General features: G+C 40.4%; 2 protein-coding genes across 3 annotated transcripts; one reads left to right on the forward strand and one right to left on the reverse strand.

Annotated features, from left to right (window-relative positions):
* Nucleotides 1-2,035: 2,035 nt before the first annotated feature.
* LOC134867828 (trichohyalin-like) lies at nucleotides 2,036-8,697 on the reverse strand. Of its 2 annotated transcripts, XM_063888663.1 has the most exons (7): nucleotides 8,530-8,697; nucleotides 5,794-7,232; nucleotides 5,034-5,547; nucleotides 4,686-4,768; nucleotides 3,826-3,966; nucleotides 2,788-2,899; nucleotides 2,036-2,669 (listed from the first exon to the last, which is right to left on the reverse strand). In XM_063888663.1, exons 1-7 carry the CDS (start codon nucleotides 8,564-8,566, stop codon nucleotides 2,602-2,604), a joined length of 2,394 nt encoding a protein of 797 aa, XP_063744733.1. In that variant the 5' UTR covers nucleotides 8,567-8,697; the 3' UTR covers nucleotides 2,036-2,601. The 2 variants fall into 2 exon arrangements, with proteins under 2 accessions (XP_063744733.1, XP_063744732.1); XM_063888662.1 differs by having other exon boundaries at nucleotides 5,034-7,232.
* Nucleotides 8,698-11,378: 2,681 nt separating this feature from the next.
* jam2b (junctional adhesion molecule 2b) lies at nucleotides 11,379-18,129 on the forward strand. The gene is made up of 10 exons (XM_063888081.1): nucleotides 11,379-12,023; nucleotides 14,453-14,518; nucleotides 14,713-14,823; nucleotides 14,949-15,098; nucleotides 15,268-15,449; nucleotides 15,571-15,679; nucleotides 15,773-15,880; nucleotides 16,647-16,665; nucleotides 16,768-16,816; nucleotides 16,962-18,129. Exons 1-10 carry the CDS (start codon nucleotides 11,972-11,974, stop codon nucleotides 16,998-17,000), a joined length of 885 nt encoding a protein of 294 aa, XP_063744151.1. The 5' UTR covers nucleotides 11,379-11,971; the 3' UTR covers nucleotides 17,001-18,129.
* Nucleotides 18,130-18,433: the final 304 nt, after the last annotated feature.

Below are 18,433 nucleotides of genomic sequence, written 5' to 3' on the forward strand. Positions count from 1 at the left end.
ATAACACACACAAACCATTCAGCAGCAGATAACTGGAGGTCAAGCCAGAAAATGACGTACTGACAGATGGCAAGCAGCAACACTGAGTCACACTCATCTAAACAGCAACAATAAGCAGTGACGGTATTAAAGGATTCCCTGAGCATCAGGATCTTTTTTTATCAATCATTGTTGAGGAATGATATATTGAACAGATGTGGTTGTTTTGCAGACTCCCGCCCGTTTGATTCATTTCTTATTAATCTGTCTCAGTGTTTATACACGCCTGATAATGACGAACCAGACCTGAGAATGTACCAAGTCTAAAAATATGATTTTGTTATGTTTCCACACAATGTTCAGCAAAGCCAGTTTTAGAGTGCAGATACATATTGATCTCTTAAATCCAGCAAAAGTCACTTTACCAGGAATTGGAAAAAGGGAGAATCTACATAGCAGACCAGCAATGAGTCTATAGTGAACGAGTGGTGTTTCGTTAACTAAACTTTGATGCTTATTTTCAGGTGCGTATTTATATTTAGTGCCTCTACTGGGACATGTCTCCATGCCTTAATGTTGAAAAACCTCTTTATTTTTCTCATACTGCCTGTGCTGCAGCAACTCTTTTCACTGTCTGAAACCAGAGCCAAGTCTGCTCTGATTGGTCAACCACTTAGACCCGCCCCCTTAGCCTATCACGTGCAATGTGTTCGAGCGCTAGCCAATAAAAGAGCAATTGTTACAAAGTGATGTCACTATGCCCACTGGGCTTATTTGATGTTCCTGCCTAAATAAGATTAACATTTTATGTAAAACTTGGATTGAATTTATTATTAAGAAACAAGTTAGAGACCAAATTATGTTAATTTAACGATGGAAAATAGACCAAGATGGACAAAAGATCATCCAGAAGATTTTGTCTCACTTGTCAAATATTGCGTTGTTCCCAAAATAAGCTTAGGAATGTCAATTTAAAAAAAGATTATGAAGGGTTAATGAAAGTATAGTATATGTGGAGCAGTCTGCAATTAAAACAGAAGGATAAAGAGCGGCCAGTCATCACCTCGCAGTGCTTAATCCTCACGTCCACATCCAAAAGTCAGAAACAGGTCGTGCACGCCAGTGGAAAATGAGTCAGCAGTCACACACAGAGCAACATGTGAGTCCCAGCAGGATTTACGGTAGCAGTGGGATGTGTGAATACACCGGTTAATAGGCGCTAAGGCTCCTGTATTTTAAAATGCGAAGGTGATGAATGGTACTAAATGAGGGTAGCCCCATTAACAGCAGAACATAAACATGTCCACACAGCAATGTTGCAGACAGAAGAAAAGACATCCTTAATCTTGGTGTGAACAGCTTCCATTGCCACGCCATGACAGACATTTGGCACCGGAACAGATCGCCTTGGTGGATTACTTACCACCCTGTTCTGGAAAAAATAATCCAGAATTCCTTGACTTCCTGAGTTGTGTGAGGCTGTATTTGTGTCCTGGATGGACTGGGGGTTTAGATACACCCAAAGGACTGATGGTTATGCCACTGTTTCCTGGTAAACACTCCCCATCTAAACCTCAATAAAGCACAACAAATCTGCTGCTTTAACTTCAGGGGAATAAACACTCAGTTTCCAGTTATCACGTACACCTAGATACACCTAATGCTAAACAACCCTGCAACAATCCTTCCGTTTGAAACTGCAGTTTGTGGGGTTGCTGGACTGTATTGCAATACACTGCAAGGGGTTTCTAGTATTTCCAACCCCCTTAATCAAAACCATAGCAGGAAAGGCTGCAACTAACAATTATTTTCCTGTTTATTAATCTGTCAATTCATTTATTCCTAAAAAAAAAAAGGTTGTTTCTGTACAATTTCAAAAAATGGTGATCAATGGGACAATATGGAGTCCTGAAATACAGTATCTCTTGTCCACAACTCAAATATATTAAGATTACTGTAAAAAAAAGAAGTAAAGAAACCAAATCATTGTCATATTTACAAGCTGGATGAGAGAATATTGACAACAAATTGATAATAATATCATTGGTAACAAATGTTCAAAATAGTAAGCAATTTATTTAACGGTTGACAATTTTCTGCAGCTTTAATTGCAGTGCTCTTCTATCATTTAAACTGTGACTAAAATATATTTAATTTGTACCTGACGAATTGGCAACTGAGTGTAGAGATTTAATCCACTAAAATCACATTTTTCTGTGTGAAAAAGTATGAAAATAAATATTAAACTCTATTTCAAACGGGTGGGTTTCTTTTTGTGACACACAAACATAGTAAATAACTACGTCTAATTATCTTGGTAGCCTACCTATTTTATACACATGTTTATACTTAACACACTTAAACGATATGTTATTAAGCTCAAGTATAACACATTATGGTGCTTTATTTACAGGATATAGCTTGTTATAAAAAACAAATATTTGAATATAATATACAACCTGCTGACAAGTCCTGATTTTCTATTTGATAATTGATATCATGGTTCTTTAATTCAGTCCATTGCTTTCTAAGATGTGACTTTAAACTGAAAGAAAAGGTAGTAAACTCTGCATCATATCAGCCAAAGGAGCAGATAAGATGTGAGGTGTGTCTGTACACTCATTAATAGGAGAAGGAGCAGATGAAAGCCTGAGGTTCCCAGCAGGTGAAGTCATTGAACTTTCCATTTCCTGAAAGACAAATAATCAGCAGATTAGAAACACAGTGGTTAATATTCAAACTTGCGACATTAAAAGTAAAACAAGAAATGTTAGCGTCCATTTAGTTCATCTTTAAAACATCTCCTACCCTGGGGCAGCACTTCCACGCAGTGCTCCTTATCTGACGTGTGGTTGGGCTCCCCTGACAGCCAATCAGCAAAACCCCAGTGAGAGCCGTCCAACCAGATGAAGCGATCGGTCTGATAACGGGACATTGATGAGGTGAAATGAGATGGAGACGAGTCATTTATTCAATGAATTTAACAGACACAAGCACAGAAATGACAGGATGTAATAGGTGAAGGCTAAATGATCAGTAGCAGATGTATGCCCCTTTAAGATAACCCCAGGCTATGTGTACGTTAAAGAGTCTTGAACAAATTGCCCTCAGAAATGATTATGTTATGTTGAAAGTCTGTGTCCTTGTTTCAAATATCTGTCCTTGTTGATGTTGCTGCTTGGATCTGAGAAGAATGTCAGAATTCTATCTGAAATTAAAGTATTATTGTATTGTATCGTATGTATTAATCCTCAGAGGGGAAATCATGTTGTACAGGTAAAGAGGGAAGTCAAATATTACATAAAGAGAGGTATATAAAGGCTTGTATAAGAACAGAATAACAAAAATCTCATCGTGTCATCATTGATACAGTGGAATTTGGATTCTGCATGTTTTGACAGCTATACTAGGAACAAACTGCAGGTGATGCATGCATTTTTTCCCGAAATTATCAAGTGCATACCCTCAAACAAAGTCAGAAAGGACTTCTTGTAAGCTGCTCACATGTGAGACACAGCCCTCTACCACACATCAAGTATTTAGATAAGAGGGGCTTATAAAAGTCAGGTGAGTGCTTTTCTTTGGAACATTGTAAACGTATGATTTATGATTTAGTTTGCAATGACATTTTTATTTTTAGCTTTCCTTGTTTTAAAACATTTTTTTAAATTAACATTCTTTGGGACTTAATATTGGATCGTGGATTTCTTGCACTCTTTATCTTGGAACCATTTTTTAAAATATTTTTTGTTTATGGATTAAATTATTAAGAAAACATGATGTAATACAAACAATTATGATGGTGTCGGATTATCGGGACGGTATAAGGTGACTGGACATACACACCTCCACATTTCTCAGTCCACCGACCCAGGTGCGAGTCAGAGCTCCGTTCTGCTGCAGGATCAGGTTCATCACCCCTCTGTGGATGTGGGGACTGGTGATGGAGGCCAGGTGACCTCCAGAGAAATGCTCCTGGCAGAAGAACTGCGCAGAAACAGAGAGGAAGTGAGAGTGGGATAACGCGCATTATCATATAAGAAGTTTAGCTTTGAAACACTTTAATAGTTCTTCTTTGAGATAGTGAAAAACGTAATATTGGTACCTGTGGGACGCACAGTAGGAATGTTTATGGACATAAAACTGTGTATTCCTCAATCAATTAACCTGTAATTGTGTGATGTATGTTCATGTGCAATGCCAACTATAACATTTAGTAGGTCAAGTTATGGTTACAAAGACTAAAGATCCCACAGGCACAGAGGGCAGCTCAGGGGTCCTGCAGATGAAACTCAAACAGGTAAAGGCTTCATTAATTCGACCCAGACCACAGTATGCATCCACGCTGCAGTGATGTTGTTGTGCTTCTGTATTTTCAGGTAAGCGAAAGTGGTGAGAAGTTGTGACACAGATGTATAACGAATGTGTTAGTGTAACAAACCAGCGCTAATGCAGATGTGATATTTATATTGCATTGTGTCGCAGTTCTACCGGTGAATTGACGAGTGTGTCATGTGAAAGGATGCGTCACAATGCTAATGGTGCAATGTGTGCTGAATATCTTCAGCCAGGGTCAACTGCAAGCGGACTTTTAGATTTGTTTACGTTTAAAGCAAGTTTGAGAATGTAAACGAATGTTGTATGTTTGTTTATGTTAAACTTATGCACGCATTGAAGTCCCTTTTGTATCAAAGTGTGCAACATACCTCAGCATCTGCAGCCCTCTTTGGCTCTTTGAAGAACTGGTAACACTTCCCCTCCAGCATCACACCAGGGTAACAGCTCCGCCCTGTGGCCAAAGGTTGGAATTACACACACTTTATTTTTAATGATCTATCTAAAAGCTATCTTGTACTTATAAAACATTTGTTGTTCGCTGTAATCAGTTCTCTTGTCCAATTGCTTTATTTAAGTGTGTGTGTGTGTGTGTGTGTGTGTGTGTGTGTGTGTGTGTGTGTGTGTGTGTGTGTGTGTGTGTGTGTGTGTGTGTGTGTGTGTGTGTGTGTGTGTGTGTGTGTGTGTGTGTGTGTGTGTATAACCTTTTCACACTTTACCTTGCTGGTTAATCACAGGACTGTCTGCTGGCTCTTCAGAGAGAGCCATTGGGGACATCTGGAGTTTTTCGACAAACTCACTCGCTGGTTCATCCATCATCTTGTATTCGGACCCTTCCACTATGGGAGAGCCCTCCCTAGCCTCTTCATTTGGGAAATTCTCCTTTTCATCTAGATCATAGTCCATCTCACTCCAAAGCAACCCCGGCTCCTCTACAGGATGCATGTCAGGACTTTGATCCTGAACTGGAGACTTCAAAGACCTTTCCTCTTCTTTCTGCACTGTGTCTGTGTTCTCCAGTGGCTCCAACTCCATGATTGGCTCACCCACCATTTCCAAGTTTCTCTCCATGTTAACATCTGACCACTCTTTGCTGCTCATTTTCTTTCCATGCATGTTGTCATCATCCAACGGCTCCAGCTCCATGATTGTCTCACCAACAATTTCATATCTTGACTCCATATCAATGTGCCTCTCTTCAGTTTCCTGACTTGATTCAGTCTCTTCCTCAAGGTTCATTTGCACATGAAACTTCTTTTGGGCCTCCTGCCCTTCACTAAACATGTGCTTCACTTCGGGCTGTGTCTCTTCCAGATCATCTGTCTCCACCTTATCCTCTGATTCCACTCTAAGTTCTGGCTTATCAATTAGCTCTGGGTTGTTGTCCTCTAGTGGCTCCAACTCCATGATTGGCCCGCCATCTATTTCATATTCACGCTCAATGTCATTCCCCCGAGCTGCTTCACCCCCTTCCTCAAGGTTCTCTTGCGCCTTAATCTCCAGTGGCTCCAGCTCCAAGACTGGTTCTTCATCTAAAACGTAGGTCCTCTCTTTTATAAGCCCCTCTTCCTCCTCTGAGAGATGTTGATTGACAGGATTTTGATTCTGAAATGCTGACCTCAAAGATTTTTCCACTTCTAAAAGCTCCATCTCGCTCAGTTCCTCTTTAGAAATGTCATCGTCTAGTGGCTCCAGCTCCATGATTGGCTCGCCAACAATGTCATATCTTCTTTCCATATCAATGTGCCTCTCTTTTGCTTCGGCCTCTTGAACATCTGTCTCCTTGATCGGTTCTCCATCTAAAACGTAGGTCCTCTCTCTCATAAGCCCCTCCTCCTCTGAGAGACGTTGATTGACAGGTTCTTGATGCTGAAATGCCATCCTTGTGTTGCTCAGTTCTTCCTCAGACAAGTCGTCGTCATCCAGGGGCTCCATCTCCATGATTGGTTCACCTGCCATTTCATATTTTCCCTCCATGTCGATGTGCCTCTCTTCTGTTTCTGCCTCTTGAACATCTGTCTCCACCTTAACCTCGGATTCCACCTTAAAGTCTGGGTTATTGCTGAGCTCTGGCAGCACCTCACCTGGTTGGTTTTCCACTTCACTTGTTGGTTCTCCATCTAAGACGTAGCTCCTCTCTCTGATAAGCCCCTTTTCTTCCTCCTCTGAGAGACGTTGATTGACAGGCTCTTGATGCTGAAATGCCATCCTTGTGTTGCTCAGTTCTTCCTCAGACAAGTCGTCGTCATCCAGGGGCTCCATCTCCATGATTGGTTCACCTGCCATTTCATATTTTCCCTCCATGTCGATGTGCCTCTCTTCTGTTTCAGCCTCTTGAACATCTGTCTCCACCTTAACCTCGGATTCCACCTTAAAGTCTGGGTTATTGCTGAGCTCTGGCAGCACCTCACCTGATTGGTTTTCCACTTCACTTGTTGGTTCTCCATCTAAGACGTAGCTCCTCTCTCTGATAAGCCCCTTTTCTTCCTCCTCTGGGAGACGTTGATTGTCACGATCTTGATTTGCTTCAGACACGTTGTCGTCATCCAGTGGCTTCTGCTGCATGATTGGTTCACCCCCCATTTCAAAATGTTCTTCTGATTCTGCCTCTTGAACATCTGGCCCCACCTTAACCTCTGATTCCACCTTAAAGTCTGGTTTATTGCTGAGCTCTGGCTCCATCTCAACATCTGGCTTCACATCAGCTTTTAGTTCAGCCTTGACCTCTGGATTCAGATTTACTGGAGCTGTTTTTTCCTGTTTCTCTCTAAAGTTTAGCCTGACTTGTGTTGCAGGATCCTCCACCACCACATGACCCTGCACAGGAACCCAGTCTCTCAGCAGAGGGCTCTGGTTTTCTCCAGTCAGTACAGGCTTTGGTGCAACACGTGAATCAAATGGTGGCCTTCCCAGAGCCACTGCAAAGAGAAAATTAAAAGATAAACATGATGGTGAGAAAAGGCAGGTTCCTTCACCTGCAACAAATGGATAGCAATGGCCCTTTGGACACAGATATATAAGGGCCTCACACACCTCAGACTGAAAGACACACACTTTATAATCTGTTGACATGTTGTATTTCAGAATTTAGAATTGTCTTTGTTGTCATTTTGTTTTGTGTCCGTTTGTGATAATTTCCCTACTTTTTAAAAAATACATTTTTAAAGAAACGTCTAGTTACTTTAAGTCTATAATCTTAATAAGTAACCCGTCCACCCAGCCATTATTTTAAACTTTAGGAGCAACTGGAATCATGTTAATTTGCTTTTATGGAGGGAAGCATCAATAAGAGTTAAGGCAAGGCAAGTTGATTTATAAAGCACCTTTCAACACAAGGCAATTCAAAGTGCTTTACAAACATGACAGACATTAAGAGCAGTTAGAAGTAGTGCAGCATAAACACATTATAAAAGGGCATTTAAAAACAGTCATTTAAGAGCAAAGATAATGAGATAAACACAACAGGTATAAAATGCATGAATAAAAGTCACAGTGCAATGTTAGATAAGAACAGTTCAATTAAAAGCAGCGGCAGCAGGAAATGTTTTCAGCCTGGATTCAAAAGTAGTGAGAGTTACAGCGGACCTGCAGGGTTCTGGGAGTTTGTTCCAGATATTTGGAGCATAATAACTGAACGCTGCTTCTCCTTGTTTAGTTCTAATTCTGGGGACAGAAAGCTGACCCGTCCCAGAAGACCTGAGAGTTCTGGATGGTTCATAATGTAGCAGGAGGTCAGAAATGTATTTAGGGCCTAAATCATTCAATGCTTTAAGACCATTTCATTCCTATTGAAACCAAATGACCATTGCCTCAGATTTTCACATTATTAACTTTTTATTTACAACTTTATTTTCTTGCAAAAGCAATTTAAGTGTGCACGAGTTAATGTGCCGTGTAAAGCATTTCAATTTGAAACAATTCCACAACAGACACAACAGAATGATTTGTACATGAGATAAACACAGCATTGATAATGAACTAGCCTCTCTTTAGGGACAAAGCTCATGGAGCAAGTCCCAGAAAGATCATCACTGAAAAGAAATGATTGAAAAGAAGCTGAGACTCGATGCTAAATGTTCAGGGATTTGAAAGTTATTAGGAGAAATTAATCTTAAATGCAAAATTGAACAGAGCAAATTAGTATAACACAAGGCATTAGAGGTGGAAAACCGCATTCTGCATAACACACAGTCAAATAATTATAAATTCTCCTACCTGCGAGGCTCAGTGAGAGCAGTAGCAGCGTCTTCATCTTCCCGTTTGACTAAATCTGTGGTTAGTATTGTAGGCTGTGATTTACTGTGAAATGTGCCTCGTACCACTGACTGATTGTCCTGTTTATGTGCTGTTCTTGTTGTGAGTGCTTTTTATCTGTTATTAGTGGCACACGTAATCTTTATGAACGCCAGAAGTCCAACCTCTTTTATTTTCTAATCTCCGTAAACCATAAAACTATGACTTATCTTGTCCAGAGATCCATTTTTTCTCTCTTTTGTTTCCTCATGGCATTCACTTCATCAGAATAAAGAGGGTAGAAAGTCCACTTTGTCAAGGCTCTATATGCTGATACTGTTCCTAAAAACATATAAGCAATGATGAAGTGAAATATAATGTTGTAGATGTACTGGATGAATGTGTTGGCATTTATATGTAAGCAAAATGTGAGCTTATGTACCACTGACTGGGTTTTATGTTTTACAGCATTGATTTGCCATGACACAGCAGGGAGAGCATGACCCCTTACCAGTAGGATATGAAGGTATTTGTACTTGAGTTTTTCTATTACCTGCTACTTTTTTACTCACACACACACACACACACACACACACACACACACACACACACACACACACACACACACACACACACACACACACACACACACACACACACACACACACACACACAACAACATTTCAGAGGCAAAAATATTGTACTTTTTACCCCCCAACATTCATCTGACTCTTTGTATAATGTATATTATAGGTAAACACTAAAGTTTATTGAGGCTTTGGTGAAAGTCAAGATACCCGGCAGTGTATAGAGAGACAAAAAAAGCCCTTGACCTTTTGAATGTTTCGGGTGCACCGTTAAAGCGTTAATAATGTATTGAAAGATGCCCGATTATGCTTTTTGGGGTTCTCCCTTTCCTGTAGTATGTAATATATAGGTTTTTGTGCATGTAAATGGTCTGCAAAGGCTAAAATCCCAGAGTTCCCTCAAGCGGGAGTTTCTTCCGTGACATAGTGACATCACAATGCCATGTTTCTATTGGCTAGTGCTCCAACACAGTGTATGTGATACTAAGCGGTTGAGCAATCACAATGGAGCCGGCCAGTTATCATATCAGATTACACTGGCCTCTGGTTTCAGACAGAGAGTATGAGAAAAATAAAGAGCTTTTTGAACATCAAAGCATGGAAACCCGTCACGGGAGAGGCACTAAATACAAATAGGAACCTGGAAAGGACCATAAGAAGGCCCTTTTTAATCATTTTTTTGTAATGTCATTATCTTTGATACTTAGTCTTTGGTGCTTTTTTTCGAGTACACATTTGAATGCAGAATGTTACTGGCAACAGAGTGCTTTTACACCGTGTTATTAATACATTAACTGGAGTAAAATATCTGGAGTACTTGGTTTACAGTGAGTGTAAAAGATCAGTTTGCATGTAAAGTCACCTCTTCACATATATTTGGTTTCCATAGGATTGAAAGAGATTGTTATTGTGAAACAAGTTGGTGTAAAGTGAGCAGTGAGTGGTGTTGTTCTTGGTGTGTGTGAAACACACAGACTGTATGGTGTAACATGACATCCTGCTCGCAGCGCAGCAGCTGGGACTGTAGATTTTGAACAGGTGCTGCAGCAGAGATTTTGAGACTTTGTATTTCTCTTATGCTTTTGCACACGTGTCTGCACTGATGGTCCCTGTGTGTATTTCTGTGTGTGTCTTTGTGTGTGTCTTTGAGTGTGCATATGGCCACAAATGTGAGCATGTGTGCACATTAACCAGAATGAGCGACAATGAGCTGTTGTGTGGCTGCTGCCTCTCAGAAACCTAATAGCCAAGGACATAGAAGCTCAGCAGCAGCTGTCCGCTCCGCACCTCCTATTACACTCACAGCTCTAACTGAGGGATTTACATCTTTACATTCAGGTGGAGGGTTACACACTTTAAAGAGGTAGTTAGTATTACACTAAACATCCATTTAATTGTTCCTAAAGAGCTGATTGAACCAGATCATTTGTTTATTTTGTAAAATAATAAATAATACTAATTCTCAGTTGTATTGATCGACTGCCTTTGGTGACATAAATCACAGCTCAAAGGGCCTTACAGTAGAAACACATCAATAACACAAGTGATAAGGAGGAGACGGGGAGTTAGAACAATAAAATAATAAACTCCTGAGGAGAAACCGCACAGGTTAATGATTGCAATAAAAGCAAGTCAAGAATGGGAAATACTTTTGAAATGTAATCCAAGTGTTGGACACAGAAAGCAAATATCAAATAATAACGATGACGTTAGAAAAAGGTGGAATGAAATAAAAGCAAAATCATAAACATAGTTTTTGTTGGCCAAACTATATCTGTCAAATAAGTTGAGACAAATGACATGAATTTAGCAAATTGTAGAAGTAGAGTGGACATACTACTGTCTCTCAACTTTACACTTGTTGTACCTAAGGATTTGGCCACTTGAAGGCACCAGAAACAATTGAAACACACAACATATATCACCACATTTTAAGATGAAACGGCTGCGTATTTACATTATACAGTTAGAAAGCTATACATTATTTTATCTGGAGTTGTGTATCTGGTGAATGTTTTACCTCTGTTTTTGGTCTCAACCGACTCCTGAGGGAACAATCTTGCACTTGAGCTGCTTAATAGTCCACTACGTTCACCATCAGTTGCTAATTTTATGTTTTGTTTGCTGAGCAGAGTAGAGTGTGGTTTTAGAGGCCTTACTGCTGCAGCCAAACACAAGTCTGTGTAATAAATCAGAGCAGTTTGTTTTCCAGCCGAATAATGAGCTGAAACTCCTTTTTAAAGCTTAAACTGATTCGCATAATGTGATGACAAATGTACTATTTATACGCACCGAGTAATTCAACTTGGTATCCACCTCTGGATTGATGGTGACATGATGCTGGCTGCACATCGTCCGTCGCTGAGTAAAGACCTACCTGTATCAACTGCACATTGGCCATTAAACTCTAAGAAAAACAACTCCACATTTCTGTATGTTGCACTTTAATATAAAGTCACTTTGGATAAAAAACTTCAACTAAATGAAGTGTTTGCTCCCCTCCTAGAACCGCAATCAGTCTTGGACATTTTGTCACTTGTAGTCGTATTATACTCTCGCTGTTAACTAGGAAATAACCATGTGCTAATTGTACCGTATGAGATACTAAGATCAAAGAACCGTCCCGTGTCAGAGCTCATGTTACCCCTGCTGTGGGCGGGGGTCTCCCTGGACGTGAGGACAGCAGCAGCTCCTCCGCCCTGGGCACGCTCCCGTCAGTTGTCCAGGCTGCTCCAGAAAGTGTGCACGTGCTGCGGATGAAACTTGAAGAAGCTGCAGAGAGTTTGGAGTAAAAGTAATTTCATCCAGACTCATCGGACGGATCCCTGGGACTAAACATGAACACCATGACGCTGTGGGCTCTGCCTCTTCTCATCACTTTAATGCACAGTGAGTATTTCTCTGCTTTTAGGAACTTTATTAAACAATTTACCAAAGTTAATATAGCCTGAACAGAGGCGGCAATAGGCTTAAAGATCTATTGCAAGAAGTTTTCGTGCACGAGTTTAAGCTGTAAGTGTTCCCTCAGTCTGTGGTGTATAAGATACTCCTACATTATTCTCACAAAGTATTCTGTTGTTTCAGATGTTTATAACTCTTTAAATGTGGGTCTATGATAGCAACACCTATGTAAGACACATCTTCAAGTCTCTGAAGGCCTGCATAGAGAGCATTAAATATAAATCCTGTGATGAAGTGATAAATGTAGATTTTAACAAATAAAAATGCTTTTGGATCCTGCTTTTATACCCTCACCCCAATATCTATTTAGAAATATATGATCATATATTTTACTGCTGCAAAGAAAAATGAAATACTTCAAAAAGTCATTTTTAAAAGTCTTAACCCTCTATCTCTAAACCCCTTCTCCCTTACTTGTTGTACAGTCCCTCATAAATGCAGGAGACCTGCATGTTGTTTGTATTTTTGAGTGACTGACTACTGAATCAAAGAAAAGCATTTTAATAAAATATGTTTCTAAAGTGATGCATGTTTGCTCTCTGCAACAGATGATCTGAGAATGATATCTTGTGTCTGTGTGAGAGATGGATCAATGCTTATGATTTCAGCATGAAGCAGGCTGAAATTATACTGGTTCATATTTTATTGATCGGTAGTGTGAGTGCACGTCAGGAGGAGAAATGTGATGCGTTCAGGGACTGCATCAGAGGCTGAGATTGTGCAGGGCGTGGTTCTGTTTGGGCTGCGTGTTTACATGAAACCCACTCTGATGCCGTTTGAACCCGAGATCTTTGGGCTGATGAAACGCATCTCGCGAAGGAGTATGAGCTCCAAATGCTTCAGTTTGAAGATGACCCCAGACTGACCCTGTGGTGATTGGACTGAGATGAAATATGACCACTTGCTATCTGGAGAAATGCATTTAAAGTGTTCGTAGGATTTCTCAGGGGCAGAAGCTGCTCTCCAAACAAAATGCTTTATGTTGATAATTGCAGTTGTTTTGATCTTTCTTGTATTTCCTTATGATCAAGGGACAAACTTCCTCAGAGAGATTAAAGATAAATCCTTATCCTCAGTTATAACAAGACTGATACAACATAATGAAACCAGTGCATGGCGAGGGCGTTTTTTGCAGAGTTTAAAACAGATTTAAAGCACTCTCTACTACAATGAAAATACTAGAAATGCTTTTCTTAAAAAGCTAAACAATCAGAAAACATTGAGAATACAATGCGTGTCATTTCTGTCTTTATTGTAGGTTAAGTCGGGTTCATGGAGAGGTTTAGGTTAAGCTAAGGGTCATGGTTAGAGGTTCATTCAGTGTTGCACGTGTGTGCAGAAAGAAAAAGGAGTGTGTGTGTTGTGCCAGCTGAGGAGGGTAAGGTTACTGTCACAAAGAGCTGCTTTGTCTGCACAAGCATGAGCTCAACACACACGCACACACACGCATTGACACCATGTGTTCTCTCCATAACCAAACAACGTGCATGCATTATTACCTCGAATATAAACGCTCCTGAAGTGATTCTCCATTCTCGTTTTGTCCTTATTGTCATGTTGAAGTAGTTGTGTCCTCCACAAGGAGCAGCAGCTGAGAATATGTTGTATAAAAGATTGTTACAATGGATTTATTGCAGAAGAAATAGAAAACACTGCACATTCTCAATGGAAATATATTCATTTCCCAACTTTATTTATCCACTTTTATTTAGATACAACTTTGACTTTGGGTTTTCCTGCTATGTGTGCAGAGATTTAAGCCTACTACCATGACAGTTTTGAGGCATTTACAGCATTTCTCTATACGTAGACTCCAACGTTTTTGTGGAGGAATGCAGTGTGCTCTGAAGGGACACTTCATTAGAGGAGGTTATCAGGTCGGGATTAAGCAGCTTGTCAGGGAGTCATCCATCACCTGCATTCCTACACACCACCGCTCCTGGCACCACCAGGCCTCTGTGTGTGTGTGTGTGTGTGTGTGTGTGTGTGTGTGTGTGTGTGTGTGTGTGTGTGTGTGTGTGTGTGTGTGTGTGTGTGTGTGTGTGTGTGTGTGTGTGTGTGTGTGTGTGTGTGTGTGTGTGTGTGTGTGTGTGTGTGTGTGTGTGTGTGTGTGTGTGTGTGTGTGTGTGTGTGTGTGTGTGTGTGTGTGTGTGTGTCAGTCAGGGGAAGTTTACTTTTTGGTGTCTATTGTCTGTGTTGTCTTGAAACGCATTCAGATGGATAGTGTGTCATTTTTCTGCAAACCAATTTTACCTACAGAAAAGTAGCCTCGACTTGATCATTTGAGCGGAAAGATGTGTGTACTTCAAGCAAAAACTGTCTTAAAGATTTACCACAGCTGATCTTCTGTCCTGCAGGTCCTCTGTGTCTGTCAGTGACCGTCAGCAGCAGCAAACCCAAAGTGGAGGTCCACGAGCACACAGGTGAGACCCTGCAGTTATTTTTCCTGTGTTCAAAATCATACATTAAATAATGTGATTTAAGCTTTTTAAAAGTGTTCCTTTATATATTTAATGCTGCATGGATTTCACACTAACTAAAGGGCCATTTCACAACTTGTTTGTCATGTTTATAGAGTAAAACATGAACAACTGTATTTTTGTCCTTGTCCTTCCAGATGCTGTGCTGGCCTGTGAGTTCAGGACGGAGAAAGACGCGAACCCCAGGATCGAGTGGAAGAAGAAGGGGAAGGGGGTGACGTTTGTCTACTTTAATCACAAATTCACTGGTGAGTGACAGACCTTTACTGCATGAAATCCTTTAAATCTCTTCTTCCAATGATCCTTTTGATTATTACCTGTTGGTTTATTCTTTTTGATAAGCTGTGTTTACCTCTGTCCCCTCCCACCATAGGGCCGTATGCCAGCAGGGCGAAGATGGAGGGAGCGACGCTGACGATTCACTCGGTCTCTCAGAAAGACTCGGGGGAGTACCGCTGCGAGGTGACTGCCAGCGAGGACCACGTCAGCCTGGGAGAAGCTACTGTAACCCTCAATGTGCTTGGTATGAAAGGGACACCTGAATCTGTTATTGGGAATATGTAAATGTGCTTATATTAGAGCATCTTTATCTACTGTTGAGGGATGTATTATTTAAGGAATGTGGGCAGGATTTGGTTATAAGATGGAAAATAAACTGTAGCTGGATCTGTTTTCCCTCTCTTCCTCCTCAGTGCCTCCTCACGTCCCGTCCTGCGAGGTGCCGAGCTCGGTGTTTGTGGGCTCCGGTCTGGAGCTTCAGTGCAAAGACAAACTCAGCGTGCCTCCGGCCACCTACCGCTGGTACAAAGACAACAAGGCCCTGACCTCCTCAGCAGAAACGCAGTACAGCGCCGACACGAACAAGGGCACACTCGTGAGTAAACACTACAGGATACAAGCACCTGAATGCACCCAGGAGTATAAAGACTGTACACATGTGTAGAGACACACATTAACCTGCAATCCAACTCTCACTTTGTGTTTGCCTGGAGCAGAAATTTAGGAGTGTGACCAAAATAGACGCAGGGATGTACCGCTGTGAGTCCTCCAACAGCGTGGGAGCTCCCAAGAGCTGCGTGGCCCAACAACTTAAAGTCATTGACTGTAAGAGGTTTTAGTAAAACTCCTGTTTAAAGTGCACATGTCTCGCTTCTCTCACCAAACACTGAGTAAATCCTCTCTTTCCCCTCCTTCCAGATCCTTTGAATATGGCAGTTTTGATAGCAGGTGCTGCAGCTTTTCTGGCACTCGTCCTCTTCTGCTGCATCTGTGTGTGTGTCTGCCGACGCCGAGGCTGCTGCAGGAGTGAGTAGTCGTGTAATGTGATGTGTTTTGATTCAGATTATGAACTTTATTCAGGCATATTCCAAGAGGAGTCAACCATTTTGTCATTGTTCTTAAAAATAACCAAGTGAAAAAGAATGCAAAGCAGATGTAAAATGACTGTTGACACACATGCATACCGAAAATATAAGTATGCCACAAATAATTAACTCAACTCACCTAAAATGATGCTGTTTAGTAGCCTAAAAGCAGAAGTAATAAAGGATTCAGAATTTAGCAGTTTGATAAAATGCCAGCCTGAGGGCATAGCTATGAATTTCCTGGACAGAAATTGTTAAAAATGTGCATCAAAAACGGCTTTCCAAATGTGTAAATATGACAGTAATAAATGCATTCCTTTATCATTTTAAACAAACAATTGAGAAACATAGTTTTAGGGAGTGTTACAGTGTTGTTAGGCTTATTGTTTTTGCTTTATACTGCTCCTATCACACTTTTTAATCAGGGAAATTACTCTAAAAAGCCACTGTACTCCAGCTGGGCCCTAAAAAGCACACATACCGAGTATTTGACTTGTGAGGGAAGGAGCCAGACATTTGCCTCAGGAGAGCCAAAACAGAGTGAATATTGGATTTACATTTGTCAGGTTGGACAGACGGAGAGTCTAAATGAATACTCGAGTAAACGTACTAATCACTATCCGCCACTGCCAGCTGATCAATAGACAAATGTGCAGCTTATTTAGTGACCGATGTTAACGTTTGTTCTTTGTTGTTTCTTTGAACAGAGGAGAAGAACATGAAAAGGTGAGGGATCCACTTGTTTAATCCGTCTCTTGTTCTGCCTGTAGCTGCTTGTTTATTAGTTTATAATGAACTCACACTGCACTGCCACCCTCTGTCTTTCAGCACCAAGTCCTACAACCCTCCTCCTCCTCCTCCGCCTCCCATCCGCAACGTGAGTGATCCGAGGGGTTGTTATCGTGCCAGTGCTTGTTTTCCTCACGGTTGCCATTTAAATTTCTGTTGATAAGTTGCTGATAACTCTTGTCGCGGTTAATTAAAGGAAATGATTCATTGCATGTGTTTCTGCTCTTTTACAGATCAAGCACTACAAACAAGCTCACTCCTTCATGATCTAAGGGTGAAACACTTTGACTTCAAACCAGAGTGTGCATTTCTTCTTAAACACACTGGAAAAATACTGAAACATCCCCCTGCTTTTGGACAGCTGCTTTACACGGATGGATGCATCTTCAAATTTTAAAGGGGCCATATTATGCTTTATGATGTTCTGCCTTTCCTGTAATGTGTTATTTAGGTTTCTGTGCATGTAGATGGACTGCAAAGGCTAGAATTTCGAAGTTCTCTCCCACACTCTCCCCCCTGGTTGTAACACCCCCCATTGGACTCATTTTTTTACTTCTGTAACATAATGACCTCACTATGTAACACTTTCGATTCTATTGGCTAGCGCTACAACACATTGTACTTGATAGTCTGAGGGGCGGGACATCTCTAATCGGTTGACCAATCACAACATAGCTGGCCAGCTAAACAATCAGCTCTGGTTTCAGACAGAGGGTGAAAAGAGGTGCTGCAGCACAGGCAGGATGAGAACAATAAAGAGCTTTTTGAACATTAAAACATGGAGACATGTCACAGGAGAGGCACACAATACAAATATGAACCTGGAAATGAGCATATAAGTCCTCTTTTAGCAAAAGCAAAGAGTTAAACAAGATTTTACTCAATCCTTATTGCCTTCCTCCTCTTTGTATCTACTAAACCTTCATAGTGGCTTTATCTCAGCTCTTTCTAAGCCACATTATACGTTTTATTGTCACATTTTTATCGAGTTTAAAGACATTTTTTACATCTTTGTTTTCTAACATATTTTTCCAACTTTTTCTCAGACTTCGGAGGCCACGTTCACACTGCAGTTTAAGCTCTTTTCCCCCACCTACAGTATAGGTAAACAACTGTACAATTCATCCACACTGAAATACTGTATAGACTATATCCTTCTTATTGCCCTTCATTTATATTTAGATGCAGAGATGTTGGTTTTATATGAAGTTATTTTTTCTCTTTTGTCATTTTTGGTATATATATATTTTTAAAAGATGTGTGTGTTTGTGTGTTGAGCTTATGATTGTTTACTATTTGGCTGTATAAATTCAAATAATGTGAATTGAGCGACAAATGAACGGGTGTCTGCACACACTGAATTGTGCTTTGAAAAGCTTTTGAAAATATTTTGATACTATTTTGATGAGTCTCTTGTTCAATAAAGAAAGATGAAAACAAATAATGCATTGGGTTTTATTGGCTTATAGTTTTAGGTATTATTAGCTATAGAGAAATCTAATTTGGTTATTTGAAAAATGCTTACAAAAAGTGACGTATACTGTTAAAAATAAACAATACCCAATTTAATAAAAAAGCCATAAAATCAAAAATTTAGGTTATTCTTTTCAGAAAAATGTCCACTCATTCACGGTTCATAAATTAACTGAACAAAAAACACTTGTGTAAAGAGAATTTGGTCCTTCGGTTCGACAATACAACAAGA

The sequence above is a fragment of the Eleginops maclovinus genome, chromosome 7 (assembly GCF_036324505.1).
Source record: "Eleginops maclovinus isolate JMC-PN-2008 ecotype Puerto Natales chromosome 7, JC_Emac_rtc_rv5, whole genome shotgun sequence".
In the NCBI taxonomy this organism is placed as follows: domain Eukaryota; kingdom Metazoa; phylum Chordata; class Actinopteri; order Perciformes; family Eleginopidae; genus Eleginops; species Eleginops maclovinus.